This window comes from Pleurodeles waltl, chromosome 2_1 (assembly GCF_031143425.1).
Source record: "Pleurodeles waltl isolate 20211129_DDA chromosome 2_1, aPleWal1.hap1.20221129, whole genome shotgun sequence".
Classification (NCBI taxonomy): Eukaryota; Metazoa; Chordata; class Amphibia; order Caudata; family Salamandridae; genus Pleurodeles; species Pleurodeles waltl.
Genome location: NC_090438.1, coordinates 567,872,406 through 567,890,485, shown reverse-complemented (window position 1 = coordinate 567,890,485; position 18,080 = coordinate 567,872,406). Strand labels below are relative to the sequence as shown.

General features: G+C 44.0%; 1 protein-coding gene across 1 annotated transcript in view; it reads right to left on the bottom strand.

The window, feature by feature from the left end:
* MLH1 (mutL homolog 1) overlaps positions 1–18,080 on the bottom strand; it is a 340,404-nt gene that overhangs the window by 256,723 nt on the left and 65,601 nt on the right. Inside the window, exon 6 of the mRNA XM_069215008.1 lies at positions 13,414–13,505. Within this exon, the coding sequence (XP_069071109.1) occupies positions 13,414–13,505 (92 nt within the window). The remainder of the gene's footprint in view (positions 1–13,413; positions 13,506–18,080) is intronic.

Genomic DNA, 18,080 nt, shown 5'->3' with positions numbered 1-18,080 from the left:
ACCATGGCATGAAGACAGTGGAGGTCCATAAACCTGCCTCTGTGGGTCCAGAGTGGCTGAATGCTCCTTGTGGGGGTGAAAGCTCGAAGCAGTGTTGAGGGGGAGCCATACACATGACCTGCCAAGCTGGCTGGAGCCCTTCGTAGTCAGAGCCGGAATTGTCTTGAGGCGAGAAAGCCTCCTTGTCAGTGGCCAAAGGCTCTGATTATGTTTCCTCTAAATGTCCTGGGCACCAAAATTGTCTGGAGTATCTTCACCTCGCATGGAGGACATCTTGAGTCGAGAGGCTCAGCAATCTCGAAGGGTCTTCAACTGGCAGCATAGCAGGAGACCTTGTCATGCTTGGGTGAGAGGCAATGATTACAGCCCTGGTGGAGGTTGGCCCAGGGGTACTTCACACGACACAAAGGGCAACAACAAAAAAGCTATCACAGATGAGGCATGGTGAGAGCGGACCAAATGGAAGTGAAGAGGCACCATGAAGGGCGAGGCTCCACTGGGGCAGGAGTCGACCAACAAACTGTCCCAGACAGTAACTGGAAAATTCGACACGGTACAAGAGAAAAGGGAAGACGCAATTAAAGACAACACCGACGGAGAGAGAGGAACCATGAGGACTGAAAAGATCACCACGACGGCATTGTTCTGGACCACGGAAGCACATGTCCAAATCCGAAGGCAGGGAAAAAAAAAAATCAACAATCCAGCAAATGACCATGCACACTGCATGCAAGGGGTGGAGTCACAGATCCCTGTGACTCAAGAAGAATTCTTCGAAGAAAAACAACTTGCACACATCCAAACACAACATTAGATGGCAGGAGTATGCACAGCATGAGTATCTACAGCCACACATTCCTCATTCCACATTTTTTTTCACCTGAAAGTCCATCGTCGGATAAGGCAACAACAGTAGCCTATGTCCCTGTTCTTGGTATATTACTTGTGCAGTACAAGTAGACGTTTCTGCAGATTCATAGCATCCATATTCTCTATTTCATTGTGTTTTTCAAATAAATGGCTGGTAATGGGAGTAGCACATGTCAGTAACCACTTATCTGAATGGCTAGTAGTAATGTTTCATTATCCAGCATAAACTCCCCATTTCCATGCCTTACGATATCCTGCCTAACAGTCATTTAAACATGGAAAAGGGCTAAGAAAGGTATTTCTATCTAAAATGATTAACTAAAAATGTTCACCCCTCGTTAGGTATGTGAATGGACTCAAAATACGCATCTGTTACTACATGGTTGCTTTGAGTATCCAAGACAGTGGGATATTATGTAGCAGAGCAGTTAGTGCATCATGTTCTATCATTAAAAGAAAGGCCTTTAGGGCTTTCTCAGAAAAGATAGGTTTGTTACATGACAAGACGAACACCACAGGAATCCCACCTAGGTATGATCTGGTCAAATAAACAATGTATCTTTCTGATTCTCTCCAAGGATTTAAATCTGAACAGTTAAAACACAGACCCGGTTTGATACTTAAAGTAAACACGTAGTTCTCTGTTGGAGATTGTGGCTAAACGAAAATCGGGAGATTAAATGTCTGATTAAAATGATTAAACTGGAATGTGAAACCAATTTTTGAAAGTCAAATTTTTTGTGCACAGTTTACTACATTAAAAGGAAGGATCTGCTAATCAATAGGCAGTGAGGATGCAGAGAATATCACTAAAATTGCACGTACAAAGGCAAGTATCTCATCTAGCAGCTATGCTAAGGCTTGAAAGATGTGATTTTCAACCCTGAAAGTCCACACTCCTCCTTAAGAGCTTCAAAAACATAATGAATTAACAGAACTAAAACAGTTTACACTAGGTTTCTTCATGTATGAGGTCATGCAAATAAATAAACTCTAAAAGATGAATGTGTAAGGCAGGACTGAGGCAGGTGTAACAGGTAAGTCTATTGTTGAGATGCAGAGGATCAAAACTTCTTTTCCTCACATCGCACACAATCATCTTCACTTATAAAAGTAGAACATACAACTTTAATTATGGGAGCAAGACAGGGCTTGCTTATATCGTCACTGATTTTTGTGATGGTGACCGTTTGGCCACGCCGACATAATCAAAAGCAGAGGTCAGGTTATTACATTGGGTAGCGACAAACACAACGTATCGCTTCTTGCAGACAATGCTTTGACCTCTGTGTGAAAAACAGTCATTTATTCAGAATACTAGAGGATTATATATGGTAGAGTCTTCAGGGACAAGATAAATATTAATAAATTGGAATTAACATCCATTAAATTGACAGGGGAGGAAATAGAAACTAACAAGTGTACCATGAGATTTAAAATCATAAGCAGGCCAATACTAGTATTTGAGTGTTTGCTGTGTAAAGGTCTTTTAAAAAGGAGGTCAGCCAAACATCCTGGTACTATTCCAAAAAATACAAGTCAATCTGAAAAAGGTGTCAACATTTATACATCTCATGCCTTTACCATAGTGCTGCCATTAAAAAGAATATACTACCAATGCCATATTATGTATTTTAAGCTTTTAACAGTCTTCCTACAAAGGAAGGTATGGGATGGCATTCAGAGAGCATTAGTGTACTTTATGTAGCAAGAGCATCCCCCAAGAATTTTGGGAAACATTTGAGCTCCTAGAAATAGAGAAGGTGCTTAGGATTGTCTGTGTTATCAACTTATTACAAGGCAGCCCAAATAAGAATAATTGTGTAGTGGTCCTTAAGGTAATCTCACAGTCCTTGAAACCATTTGAACCACACCAGCTGCTGATCGCTAACGGGACATCATCATTTGGTTACCTAAAGGAAAAAGATCACTGAAGAACTCAGGTGACCAGCATTTTGTTAGAGGTATAGGTTTCTGTTGTGTTGCAAAGCTTCACATAAGTGCACTCCTCAAATTTAATCTTTTCTGGTTCTGTAACTGTAAACATTTTATAATCTACATTTAAAAGAGCTTTAAGTACGTCATGGTAGAGCAACTGAAAAGGTACTGCAGAACTGCTATGTAGAACTCCCATGCACGTCTTTAAAAAGTAGCCTATTGAATTTATCCACTCAAATGCTTTGTAGAACGAGTATGTAGTTTGCTGTAAACTGGATTCAGTTTTCCAAATGATGGTTACACCTATTTAGAAAGGGAAAAATACTTAAATCGTACCCATTTCTTTGTAAATAAAACATGCTTCAAGTACTGCTTCTACATGCCACCATCCAAAATGTTGTTACAATAAGCCTGACCCCCTGGAGCTCCAGTACATTAATTGAGGGAGTGGATTCATGGGTTAAAAGTTGCCAGTAAAAAACTACTGCACACAAGTTCTCCATAACATGCATCTGTGACCATAATAGGATACAGGGGGAATTATCTGAAAAACATTAACCTAATGGAAATTAATGATGGGATTGAATGCCTTTCTCCATAGGAACTTAGTATTTCCTTAAGATTTGAGGAATGGATCCACTGATCTGCCACACGTTTCTGAAACTCTCATATGTGGAGGTTAACATTCAGTACCATGTAAAAGCAGGAGGTGTTTGCTCCTTGATAACTCTGTGAACTAAGAAATTTAATTTAATATTTTTAGAGTATCCTTAACATATCAACATTTCGTAACTGCATCTCTGCTATGTCATTTTCAAGAACAAAGTAAGCGAAATGTGCAATATTGTGCTATAAAGGTCTTTCATAATGGGTAGTGAGTGATGCAAGCCACGTTCTTTCAAAGCTGCAGTGTTGAAAACCCTTCTCACTCACCATGTCGAATTTATAATCTCCCTTCTCACCTGGATCAAAAGAATCAACCCCCAAATGGTACAGTCCTCCTAACATCAACAGTTATGACAGAATCTATTGCAGGATAGCCTTTCACAAAAATGGGACCCAAACCTGGATCCCTGTACTTTTCTTCTCCGAGCTCTAAACGATCCTTGCAGCAGAAATACATCAAAAATGTTTTAAAAACTGCTTATATCAATCTCTTCCTGTCGCTGCTTCCACTAAATCAGATTTCAGGATACCAAAGAAGAAAGAGGTGGAGAAGACTCCGCAATCATGAGAATATTTAATTTATCTGCGGACCTCAGTAATAAATACAAAAAGGCAGCTATGCCATCAGTGTGTGAACACTTTGCAACTCTTGCCAGGCTTTTCAATTGAACTAGCCATAATCCTCTTAGCCCTCCGCATTCTACAATATAAAAGAAAAGCCCTCTTCTCGAATTCTCTTGACCGCTATATGTCACAGAAAATGCACAATTACTGCATACAGGATTATATAGCCAACTGTCTTCAGAAAAAATCGGGCCTGTTGTACAAAGCCATCTTGTGATCACAAAGCCTGCATTTCATAACATTAGAAGCTTCACAACCACAAAATGGCTTTTTCTTATGTGCTAAATCCATTTTCCAATTTGGTAACATGTTAACGAATCCAAAATGGGTCTAGAAATCCATAACAAATCACCACTGGGAACGGGTGTGTTTATTGGGATTAATAAAATTATCCATCAATGTTTTGCAACCAAAATCTGATCGCAATACAATGAACATTTCCCAACACTTCAAAGCAGGTATTAATCCATTCACAAATGAGAAAGTAATCCCCCTGGGAGGCATTCGCCTTTGGGAATGAATAAGTTTGTTGGGATGTAAGCAGTGGTCCACTAGGTCACTGCTAATTCTCAACAAAAAAAAAAAAATCAAAAAAAAATATCTCTTCTTTTAAAATGCAGTCCTGATCCATTAGGGAAGACGGGCTGCATTTAAAAGATAAAAAAGCTGAATAAATTTAAATTGTGATCACAGATCTGTTGGTCTGCTGCCTCTCGCAGGCCTTTATGGACTTTATGGCATCCAATCGAAGTGAGTCACAATTTACTACCTATCTTCTTAATATTAACGAATTAGGTCAGATTGCGCCGCACTGCGATTCAGAATTTCGTGACCCAACCTATTACTAAGTAGGTCGGTTCGCAAAATTCCTTTCCATTCATAAAATGCGCAGTTTGCAATCACGTTTTTGGTAATAGAAATTCGGTACGTCAGGCCCCATCTTTGGACTTGAGGTTTGTAGGGATTATTTCATCTTTTTTCTGACATTTTACTTTTCTTGTTTTGAGACAGAAAATATGAATCCTAATTCAGACGGGCCAGCTTTCACAAATAAATTAGATTCAAATCCTGAGCTCCTTCCTTATACCGTAAAATTTGTGGCAATCTCAGAACAAGTTAGTTGTCAACAAATATATTTAAAAAAAGGGTCCAAAATGTCCATAGGATCACTTGTTTATTTGGTGTCTTCAGAGTGGATCCAGACACACATCCATATTATCCTCTTGAGCCTCACACAAATCACACAGGCAGTTTTCTCGTATTCCATAGGATAACGTAGCCAACACGTGTTTCGTCGAAAAGGCAGTAAGCAGATGTCTTCTTCAGGTTGGGTCCAGAATTGTCCTGGCATTCATCTATTTTTTATTTTTTTTATTTTTAGTAGGAGCCGATCATTTAATGCTATGTCCCTCCTTGATGCAATCAGAAGTGCGCAGGAAACTCCACTGAGTGAGCGCCATCTTCAGATTTTTTCATCTGTCACTTACTTCATCTTGCTATTCATTTTCTTAACCTCCCTGTTGCAAAGTCTCTGCACTCATTTTCCAGCAAAGGTGAGAGGGTTGCATGTGAATCCAGAAGGTCTTCAAGCTGCAAAATTAACCCGAGAGGTAACTTTTTTCTTTTTGCAGCATGGATCCTCCTGGATTCACATGCTGTGCATAGTTTATGTAGCAAAATTCTCTAGTCCTGTGGGTGGTCAGGTAGGGATCGCAGAGGTTCCTGAGCTGTTAGTAGCTGTAGCTCAGTACTTTTGTATAGTGCTTTTTTCAAAGTGAGGAATTGCAACTCTGCAAAATGAATGGGCTCAAAGGGTGATTTCATCAGATGAGCGAGTATCACATTAAAGTTTTGTGTGGGTGTGTCCCCTCCGATGACCTTCTGACCGCTGGTGTTTGCAAAAACAAAACTCCTTCCTATCACACCTCTTGTGTATGCTACAAAGGCACACAGATCATGGTGTAGGAGAGCCTTGCGCCCAGTAAGCATGTGAGGTATTTTAGTACTGCTGTGTCGTCTGTTACGCTCTATGGGTCATTTTGTTTTGTGCACGATTTTCTCACCCGCTACATTTTTTGGAATAACACCTGCATGCTGTTGGTCTTCTTGGAGTACATTTATGTTTCTTTTGAGCAGCTGGAGATGTCCAAATTCTATGTCCTTAGGAGCCATGCTTTGAAATGGAGTGTTTTCTACTGAAAGGAGTTCGTTTTCACGTGGTGGCTAAGTACTTGGACCAGAAGTCTTGCCATTTTGTTTTTTTTTCTGCGGTGATCAAATCCACATGTGGGGTTCCCCACTCTTTGAAGATACAGTGAAGTATACATGTGTTTCCCTCCCATTCGTGAGACAAACTATTTTGCGTGCTTAGTCTGCCTGCTTCTGTGTGTTTAACTCCAGGTAGGTAGATTGCTATTAGAGATATGTTCCTTTGTAATGTCAATGTTCATATCTTTGGCCTAGGCTGGATAGGGTGTGTGATCTTGTCCATGATGTTTCTTCAGGTAGGACATTGCTGTAGCTCTGTCTGTTTGCATCTGTACGACCTTTCCCTTGAGTTGTGGTTGGAAGGCCTTTAGGGCTAAGAATACTGTCTTTAGTTCCAACGTATTTACATTTCCCTGTGTCCTTTGAGCTCCACAGACCCCGGGTGTTCAGTCTGTACATATTCACTCCCCACCCCATGAGGGTGCATCTGTTCTAATGTTAACATGGGAGTGGATTGTCTGATTTTTGTGATGTTTTTTGCTTCTTTCACTATTGTATTTATAGCCATTCCTTGACCGGTCTCATGTGGAGCCTGACATTTCGTATGAGCATTTTGTAGGATGCCATCCTGCCCAAGAGCTTCTAGTAGAGGCGAGCTTACTCTGTCATTGTCTGGACTCTCCTTTTGACAGGAAGGCCTTTTATTATTCTGAGTTCAGTCCAGGCCCCTAGAAAAGTTTTATTCCTTATAGGTAACATGGATAATTTTTCCATGTTGCTGAGAAGCAGAGTCTGTGCAGCCACTGTATCACCTGGTTTGTGCTGTCTTTGGACTGCTGGTACAATTGTACCATTATCAGCCATTATTCGCCTGACCTCCGAATAAGGGTGGACCTGAATCTATTTTCTTCTCAGGTGTGCCGCCACCTTGAGATCCAGAATGGATCTTAGGGAAATGTCTGCTTTTGGCACTAGGAAGCAGATGGAGCACACCGTTTTTACTCTTTCAGACTGTGGTACCTTTTATATAGCCCTTTCCCGCAGCAGGTTGGTGAATTCCTTTTTAAAGTGCATGGGGTACTTGCTGCATTGACGTCTCTCCTGTAGGTGGATGTTGGGCGGCCGACTTAAGAGTTCTATACAATATCCATGTTGGATTATGTGGAGTATTCATTTGTCAGAGGCCATGTTGTGCCATTCCTCCATGTCTATCGCATAATAGTTCTGAGTGCAAGAGAAGGCATTCTGTGAAGTCACTTGCTGCTGTGGTCCGGTTTCTCCATGCTCTGCCTGTTCAATATGCCCTCCCTCAAAATGGTTGTCCTGCTGCTCGGTGTATTTCCACTGTACTGGTGTGCGGTAAATTGGCTGCTGTAAGGTGAAGACTTATGGGAGGTTCACAGTTGTGAACTCCCTTGCACACTCATTTTCCTTCTTGAGGCTGATGATCCTCTAAATTGCAGTGCCCCCATGGATTTAGCTGTTTCGTTGTCCATCTTCATTCTCGAAAGAGACATGACCAATGCCATTTCAAAAAGGGGCTCCTCTGGGCAAAGCATGACACCACAGCTGCCTGCACCTCTGCTTGACCCCAATATCCTCAAAAAGGAATGCCTCCTGAATGTGGTTGCGATGCAGAGTTGCCTGCTGGCGTTGGCTGCAGCATCTAGGTCTGATTTCAAGCAGGTGTTGCTGATTATCTTTCCCTATTGGAAAAGTACTTTCCTTCTTATTGATATATTGCTCTTGGTCGGTGTTGCAGGACACTCTCCATCTCCTCACACTGCTGGTGTGAATACAGCTTCAGGAAGGCATTGGAACCAGCAATTTTCTACTGGACTGATGCCGAACGTGCCGTCTTTCTGCCTCCCATGTTCACTCGCTTGCTCTCTCAAACTGTTTGTGGGTCCACTAATGCCAGTGATATGACTTGCTTGTGTGCCATGGAAATAATGTTAGAATTAGCAGTCACTGATCCCCCCGATGTAAGCGAGGTATTTTGCACAGGTGTCTGTACTTTTTCTCCACACATGGAGAGACAGTCTTTGACGTGGCTGGTTCCTTGAAGGCTTCTCTTCCATGGAAAGCATCACAAGCAATTGGTTACTTCCCTGTGACGACAGCAAGGTTTCAAGCAGAAATAATGACTCTCATTGCTCCTCTTCGGTTTGACACCATAGGTTTCATCACCACGCTGTACACAGATCCAGTGATGAGGGCCTTTAGGGGTATGCATCTAAACCATCTATGGTAAGTCAGCACTGACATTCTGCCAGTTTTCCCAAGGGGTCTGCTTCAAATATTCCCTCCAGGTAGTGGATATTGTTGAAGTTCTCTTTGAATTTGAAGGCCCCCTTCTGCTTCTCCGCCAACTCAGGGTTTGCAGGAGTTGTAACTCCTTTTCTTCGACTTCCATCTCGGAAGGTCTTCCCTTCAAGGGCTGGAGGGGGATCTTCTATACTTTTAAGGGGTTGTCAAGCTCTTTCTTTTAATTACGGCCTCTATTTTGGCCTCATGGCGCCTCTTCTTCCTTTCAAGGTTGAAAGCTTTGTTCTTAGAGTTGACCGCCAGTGCCTTCTTTGTCAGTGCCAAAAAGTCACTCCAAAGACTTCTCCCTCCCATGCTCTTGTTCCCCATTTCAGAGTAAAAGGCAGGTTTCAAAGTTTTAGCTCCGGTGGTATCCCTGTGTTTAGATCCTAGAGGCTTTCTGGACTTCTGTTTGGCCTCTGCCATCCTTGGAGGTTGTAGGCTGCTTCTTGCGTTTGGACTCTGACCATTCGGCTTCTTCCCTGATCTCCCTGTGGTGCCTTCAGGGTCCTTGGATGCCTTTCCCTTCTCGGTGTAGGCTGTCTTGGCACTAACTTGCTGCTTTGTCTTTTCAGTGTTTAATTGCTGTATAAGTCTGATTTACTGGGTTCTTTGAAACAAATGCTGGATCAATCAATAATCCCTAGTTAATCTGGGATACCTTTCAGACATACGTCAGAGGGATTAGCTTAAATGTCTAAGATGTGGGTGTGTACAGCACTACATGCCCGGATCGCAGATCAAGAAACCAGCATGGCATTAATGGAGAGTGAAACAGTTACTAAACCTGGAGCCCTTCCTATTCTACACAGCAACTGCGCTCCCAAAAGGAGACTTGAGACAGACTGGATCTTTGCGAGTACTGAGAATACCTGACCTGGAATCAGAAACTATGTCTGCTTGCAAAAGTAGTTCAGGCTGCTTCGCCGTGCCCAACCATCTTCACAGTGCATCAACAGGACAGTTACTGGTGCACAATATGATGGATGTCACTGACTCGGTCACAGTGTGCTATTGCTATCTATATGCATTACACACATCTGAGAATGATGCAGAGATTGTCTAGATCCTGCAGGAGGGGCTATCCCCAAGCAGCACGAGGAGCTAAACTTTTAGAGCCAGATGAGTTCAATACAGCCCTGAAAACTCCACACAGGAAAGACACCAGGTGGCAATGGGCTGCCTTTGGAGGTCTACAAAACATTTCAGGGGTACTTGCCCTCCTCAACCTTCCCGGCCTCTATAGGTATGCCTCCACAAGAGGCGAGTTCCCCCTGATTTCCAGGGAGGCAATTATGGTGGTCCTGCTAAAGGCGGGTCACCACTATCTGGAAGTGAGCTCCTATTGCCCTTTCTCGATGCTCTACCTTGCCTGCAAGATAACAGGAAGGATCTTGGCTAACAAACTGAGCTGAATGTTGCGGTTTTGGTGCATTGTGACCCAAGCAGGTTTGGATATTCTAGTAGTCAATTCTAAGACACACAGGTTTTTGGGATAGTATTGTTAGATGGAAGCAGCTCCTCTGACTCCCTAACCAGTCTGGTCCGACCTGGGCTTGTGATCTCTGAGACTTGGCAAGAGCAGCGTAGGATGAGACAGTGGTGCCCCCTCTCCCCTTTGCTGTTAGCACTGGAGCCCCGAGCGTGTGCGTTCACCATTATGGCACAATGTCAGAGGCCTCTATCAACGGTTACAGCAACGCCATATCCCTATACGGGAATGACATTCTCTTATACAAGCGCTATACTGAAGGCCTGGCAAATCTGCTGGGGAAGCTTGGCAAATTCGGGGAATTTTCTGGTATATACATATGAATGCTGCAAATTTGTGCATTTTCCCAATGACTGAAAGAGGGGTTTTGTTGATGGCCTCGCCCAAGATTGAGCGATACTGATACTGCCCACTATGTTAAAATATCTTGGGGTAAGGATGTATAAAGATCCTCAAGATGTGCTTCAGGGCAAGCGTTGGCAGCTGACAAAGCTTTGGTCGGATTCTGTTGTAAGCTTCTTTTACCTGTAATGGGCCTGGTCGCCCTAGTTAAGATGGTGCTACCTAGGATTCGCTACCTCTTTGCCAACATCCCTGTCAGTCTAGGGAGCAGGCAGAAGAAGGGTAGTCCTCTGCACCTTATTTCTCTCACTTGGTATGGGAGGACCAGGGTTCCCTGACTTCGAGGCTTACTAACTGATGGCCCAGCTCCCAAGTCTGGTATGATGGTTCAGTCCTGGGACCCCCGATTAATTTTCTTAATGGTGAAGCAAGCTGTATGTCTGAGAGCATATTTAGATAAAAATTTGCAGAAGGGGGGCCACTTTGATCCTACTTCGGCAGCACAATCTAATTACCAACAACATCTGTATAGAAGGGTCAGTAAGTTTCCCTACGCCCCTCAAATCCCATTGCGTATATTCCCAAGGTTCTTGCAGCTAGCAAGCTGATTGGACACATCCTCATGAACACAGTCTGAGATACCATCACTGGGCCACCCATACGACTGGTACCCTCAAGCACTCATGCCCATTTAGGGTTCGATACCTAACCATTACCTAATCTGCACCCAAACATCCCCCTCCCCACCAGCCGGTTCTTGACCCACGCAGCACTAGCCAGGGTCATTACACAAACTTGGGGAGGTGGGTGGGGCTGATTCAGTGGCAGGCACACTAATAATGCAGGCATTATAGGTGTTGGGAAACAGTTTTCATCACATTAGCTTACAGAGCTATCAGAACTACTGAGGCTAAAGCCCTCACACCTTGGACAACCAAGTGGGATGAGCACCTGGGAGAAGACCTAACAGATGCGGAAAGGACTGAAGTCCTGCAACAAGTGTGACAGTTTTCAATGAAAGCTTACCTCAAACTCATACAATTTAATTATGTCCAAACGACATACCTAACTCTATCTCGATTACAGGTCATGTTACTGGATATTTCCCGCATCTGCTCACACTGCAGTCAGAATGGTATGCATTTGATCACATGATCTGGTTGTGCTCAGCTTTGAAAGGGTGGCCGCATGCTGTCACTGACTGCTTCACGGACTAGGCAAGTAAGCAAGACTTGAAGACCCACAATACAAGTTCTGTTAGGACATACTCTGGGCACAAAGCTATGGTCTAAGCTGTAGTGCAGGACAGTCTTCATTGGTATTCAAGAATTGTACAATAGGGTTGTCGATAAAAATGGCAATAAATGTTTTTTTTTTTTTTTTTAATCCTGGGGGTCTGTATCTGTGCCACAATTTTGGCATAGTCTACCCACCTCTGCTTTTCTCTTGCTTTGATTGATATACGGTACAGGCATTGCAATCCTCTGGTGTGTGGTATTTGGGCAGACACAAATTGCAGACTTGATGACTATCGATCTGCACAAACTTGTGGTGGTATTTAGGAAAGAACCAGAATGCCTTGAGTTTTATGCCGAACCAGCATCCTTCACCCATGTGGCAGAGAACCCTGTGGTCTGCTAGAGTTGAAAAACCCTGAGATCTTCAGTGAGAACCAGTGAATTCCTTCTCTGTCTTACGGTGTTTTCTTGGTTCCCTTTGGTTCTTCCTCGATTCATTTAGAAAAAAACTCCTTCTTTTGACTGTCCAGGAGCTACCTTCACTACATGCAGACCCAATGGCAAAAAAAAAAAATATATATATATATATATATATATATATCTCTATCTAAAGATGGAGCTTTCCGGGCAAAAGTTTTACATCATCAAGGCGGGTGACAGCACCAAATGGTCGACAATACCCTGTCAAAATAATAAACAAGCATTTGCTCGACTTAGAGTTGTTAGTGTTGTAAACTCCTAATCGGGATTTTCTTGCCATGTAAATTGAAAATTAAACGTAAAACAGTTTCACATAAACGAGCCGATTCAAAGTGCCACAGCCGCCATGAGCGTGAAGGAGACACACAAAGGGAAAAAGAAGTTTGCTCGTAATCAAACGTATTGGTAAAAGTGCAATTAGTCATGTAACATGGTGGATGTCCAATTCAGTAACCAAACCGCACCAAGGAGGAACAAACGTAAAGCATTTACCAATGATAACAAAGGATTTTTGAAGGGCAAGCCCATGAACGAGCGAGTGATGGGCGAGGTTAAAATCCCAAATAGATAACACATTCGAAAAGCAGCGCTTGTGCGCTGCTATGCTCGACCTAAAAGTTAAAAAAAAGGAACAAAAAACGGAAGAATACTGAGTATTTCCAGACCCAACCACTAGATGGCAGAATAATGCACAGTGTGAGAATCCAGAAAGGCAGATGCTGCAAAACCTTGTAGTACAGAAGCAGTCTATCTTTATTAAATTTTGTATTTCTCATTAAGTTCAGTTACTGGTCTTTTAAAGGCCGCATAGAAGATGGGTTTTTCTAACATTGGCACAACAAAAAATAGTGATTTTATATATATTTGCAGATAATTGCATTTGTCACTCATGTATCATTTCCCACTACAATTAAATAGTTCAAATCCTATAGGCTCTGCACTGGTCAACATTAAATAACCAAACAAATCAACTTCATCTCCACCTTCTGATTGGAGTGCCCTGAATGTTTGCTTTTATATAAATTAGAGGAAGGCTTACGCTCAATAACGCTATGCTATAGCTATACAAATTAACATTTTCTTCAGATGCTTATTTGATGAATCAAACTGTATACTTTTGAATAAGCGCTACTCCTCCAGGAATATTATCACCCAGACGACTTTGATGAGTAATCAGCAAAAATCGCTTCATTCCATTGTATAGATAACTCAATTGTTTTTGTGAGTAAAATCTTGTGATGACCTTACCTACTGACCACTTCAACTATTTTTGCATATTCTTCACTTGGACTCTTCAAAGCTTTCCTCCTTGTTCCAACATTATAAAAGAGATCTTCTACCTGGAAAGAATATTAAATAAATTAGGTTTATCCTTATAATAATTTAGAGCTTTAAAACATCTAAAGGTTGTTACAGAACTGCACAATTCCTGATGTTGCTTTACAAATAAGGGATAGTCTATGTTTATGAAACTTAACTGAAACAGGAAAATGATCTACAAACTTTAAATCACAGAATGAGGGGCAAAGGCTGGATCAAGCTCCTTTTGATAAAGGAAATTAGGAACTTTAAAATGTAAACATTAGTTGGGCCAAGGTGAAACATACACTGTTTCCTCCTCTCTTAACCACTTGCTTTGTTTAATAATTAAATCCTTAGTAAATGGTTCAGAGAAAGTGTATGTACTGTACTGCTACGTGACACAATGAGATAGCAGTACATTGTCAATAAGCCTATAGCTGGTCAGCTGAGGACTGGAAAAATGTCAGCATTCACCCAACTGCCCAGTATTCCAACGGGTGCAGCCACCCTTACACACACTGCATGTGCATGAAGAAGTTCTGATATTTGGTCTTGATGAAGTCTCGCTGGATCCGTGTGGACCCTTGAGACGCGAAACATGTTGACCCATGATTCAAGGGCATATGATAATTTCCTGCCCCCTTTTTTTGCACCATGATTAAGAGAGTGATTGAGCACGATTTCTCAATTGTCACTCTCGTCTTGTTTTTTAACCTTGTTCTAAACCTTATGCTGATATGAATAAACTCATGGCGATGTTCTAGGTTTTGAGCCAATTTTATTCTCTTCTCTCCTGCTCATTTGGTGTTTGTAACTTGGCAGTGTCTGCTACAAACCTCATTACCGCAGTCACTATAAAAGATCTCCAGCAAAGAGCCCTCTTTTTGGGGAGCCCGTCAGACATTGCATCACCAGTCTGACGAGGAGCATCGCCGATGATAAAGCATGACATTCAATTGGATGTGTGAGGGCTCTTGCTTCTACTATTTAGGTTTCCCTGACGTTTTTGTTTGGAACAGTGTACTCTGATTTTGAGACTGATAACTGGGAGACTGTACACTGGACCATTAATCTCCCTGCCCCTCCTCTTTCCGTATATTTATAAAAAAAATGCACACAGAGGGCATCTTAGAGATGCCCCCTGTATTTTACCCAATCCTTCAGTGCAGGACTGACTGGTCTGTGCCAGCCTGCCACTGAGACTAGTTTCTGACCACCTGGGGTGAGAGCCTTTGTGCTCTCTGAGGCCAGAAACAAAGCCTGCACTGGGGGGAGGTGCTTAACACCTCCCCCATGCAGGAACTGTAACACCTAGCAGTGAGCCTCAAAGGCTCAGGCTTCGTGTTACAATGCTGCAGGGCACTCCAGCTAGTGGAGATGCCCACCCCCTGTACACAGCCCCCACTTCTGGTGGCAACTCCAGAGAAGATAATGAGAAAAACAAGGAGTCACCCACCAGTTAGGACAGGTGTCCCGAGCTGGGGTGACCCCTGCCTTAAGAAAGCCTCCCTCTAGGTTTTGGAGGATTACCCCAATAGGAATAGGGATGTGCCCCCCTCCCCTCAGGGAGGAGCCGCAAAATGGGCGTAGCCACCCTCCAAGACAGTAGCCATTGCCTACTGCCCCCCAGACCTAAACACACCCCTAAATTGAGTATTTAGGGGCAACCCAGAACCCAGGAAATCAGATTCTTGCAACCTACAACAAGAATAAGGATTGCTGACCTGAAAGCCCTGCAGAGACGGCAACTGACTTGGCCCCTGCCCTACAGACCTATCTCCAGACTCAAAGAACCTGCATAGCGACGCATCTGACAGGGACCAGCGACCTCTGAGGACTCAGAGGACTGCCCTGAACCCGAAGGACCAAGAAACTCCAGAGAACAGCGGCACTATTCAAAACCTGCAACAACTTTGCAACAAAGAAACAACTTTTAAAGAACTCTCTCTTCCCGCCGGAAGCGTGAGACTTCACACACTGCACCCGACACCCCTGGCTCGAGTTCAGGAGAACCAACACTGCAGAGAGGACTCCCAGGTGACGACGTCGTGGGCACCCTGAGTCGACCCCTCTGCGCCACCACAGCAACGCCCGCAGAGAAGATCCAGAGGCTCCCCCTGACTGCGACTGCCTGGTAACAAAGGACCCAGACGCCTGGACCAAGTACTGCACCGCAACCCCCAGGACCGAGAGGAACCACCTACCAGTACAGGAGTGGCCTGCAGGCAGCCCTCATCCTAGCCCAGTCAGTGGCTGGCCCAAGAAGCCCCCCTGTGCCCTGCCAGACCCCCGGGTCCCTCCATTGCTTTCAATAGCAAACCTGACGCCTACTTTGCCTACTGCACCCGGCTGCCCCTGTGCTGCTGAGGGTGTGTTTTGTGGGCTTTTGTGTGTCCCCCCAGTGCTCTACAAAACCGCCCTGGTCTACTCCTCGAAGACACAGGTGCTTACCTGTAAGCAGACTAGGACCGGAGCACCCCTGTTTTTCATAGGCGTGTTTTGGGCCCTCCTTTGACCTCTGCACCTGACCCGCCCTGTGTTGCTGGTGCTGTTGCTTTGGGGTCACCTTGAACCCCCAACGGTGGGCTGCCCATGCCCAGGAGACTGACTGTGTAAGTGCTTTACTTACCTGAGAAACCTAACCAAGCTTACCTCCCCCAGGAATTGTTGATTTTTGCACTGTGTCCTCTTTTAAAATAGCTTATTGCCATTTTAACAAAAACTATGTGTACTACTGTTTTAAATCAAAGTTCTATACTTACCTGTGTGAAGTACCTTGCATTTTATGTACTTACCTCAAATCTTGTAGTTCTAAAATAAATTAAGAAAATATATTTTTCTATATAAAAACTATTGGCCTGGAGTTAAGTCTTTGAGTGTGTGTTCCTCATTTATTGCCTGTGTGTGTGTACAACAAATGCTTAACACTACCCTCTGATAAGCCTACTGCTCGACCACACTACCACAAAATAGAGCATTAGTATTATCTAATTTTGCCACTATCAACCTCTAAGGGAAACCCTTGGACTCTGTGCACACTATCTCTCACTTTGAGATAGTATATACAGAGCCACCTTCCTACAGAGAGCACAGAGGGAACTTAGGTGAAGGTGAGCTCTTGGTGGTGGCAGGACATTGTAGAAAAGTACCCCTTTTGGCATAGTTACCACCTCACTTTATGCCTGGTAATGATGCTAACTTGACTGAGTGTGTGTTGGGACCGTGCTAACCAGGCCCCAACACCAATATTCTTTCCCTAAACTGTACCATTGTTTCCACAATTAGCACACCCCTGACACACAGCTAAGTCCCTTTTAAAAGGTACCAGTGGTACTAAGGGCTCTGTGGCCAGGGAGAGTCCCAAAGGGCTGCAGCATGTATTGTACCACCCTTAGGGGCCCCTCACGAAACACATGCACACTGCCATTGCAGATTGCATGTGCTGGTGGGGAGAAAAAGGTAAAGTCGACATGGCATCCCACCCAGGGTGCCATGCCCACAAACTACGGCCTGTGGCATAGGTAAGTCACCCCTCTAGCAGACCTTACAGCCCTTAGGCAGGGTGTACTATACCGCAGGTGAGGGCATAGCTGCAGGAGCAATATGCCCCATACAGTGCCTAACTCCATTCTTTGACATTGTAAGTGCAGTGTGGCCATATAAAGTACATGGGCTGGAAGTTTGTCTTTAAGAACTCCAAATCTCCATGATGGGTTCACTGAAGTCTGGGAGGTTTGTCATCAAACTTCTCAGCACAATAAACCGACACAGATGCCAGTGTTGGCTTTATTGTAAAATGCATACAGAGGGTATCCTAGAGATGCCCCATGTACTTTACCCAACCCTTTAGTGTAAGGCTGACCAGTCCGTGCCAGCCTGTCACTCACAGACAAGTTTCTGACCCCATGAGGTTAGAACTTTTGTGCTCTCTGGGGTCACGAACAAAGCTAGTCTGGGTGGAGGTGCTTTACACCTCCCCCCTGCAGGAACTGCAACACTTGGTGGTGAGCCTCAAAGGTTCAGGCCTCCTGTTACAGTGCCCCAAGGCACTCCAGCTAGCGAAGATGCCCGCCCCCCGGACCAAGCCCCACTTTTGGCAGCAGGTCCAGTGGGAAAATGGGGTAAAACAAGGAGTGAACACTGCAGCTGGGACCACCCCTAAGGTGTCCAGAGCTAAAATGACCCCCTCCTTGCAAAATCCTCCATCTTGGTTTATAAGGATAGGAATGGGTCCCCCTCCCCAAAGCGAGTGGGCACAGGAAGGGTGTTGCCTCCCTCAGGGACAGTAGTCATTGGCTACTGCCCTCTGACCCCTGTAATGCCCTTAAATCTAGTATTTAGGGGCCCCCTAAACCTTACTCACCAGATTCCTGGTGACCTCAAGGAAGAAGAAAGAAGGACTTCAAAGCTGACCCCAAAAGTGAAGACCCAAGATGACAACTGACTTGACCCCAGCCCTATCGACCTGTCCACAGCTTCAAGACTCCTGCTACAAAAAGGTAACACATCCTGCAGGACCAGCGACCTCTACAAACCTCCAGAGGAATGCCTGGCTAAGAGAGGACCAAGAACTCCCAAGCATAGCAGCCCTGTCTAGAAGAAACCTCCAAAAA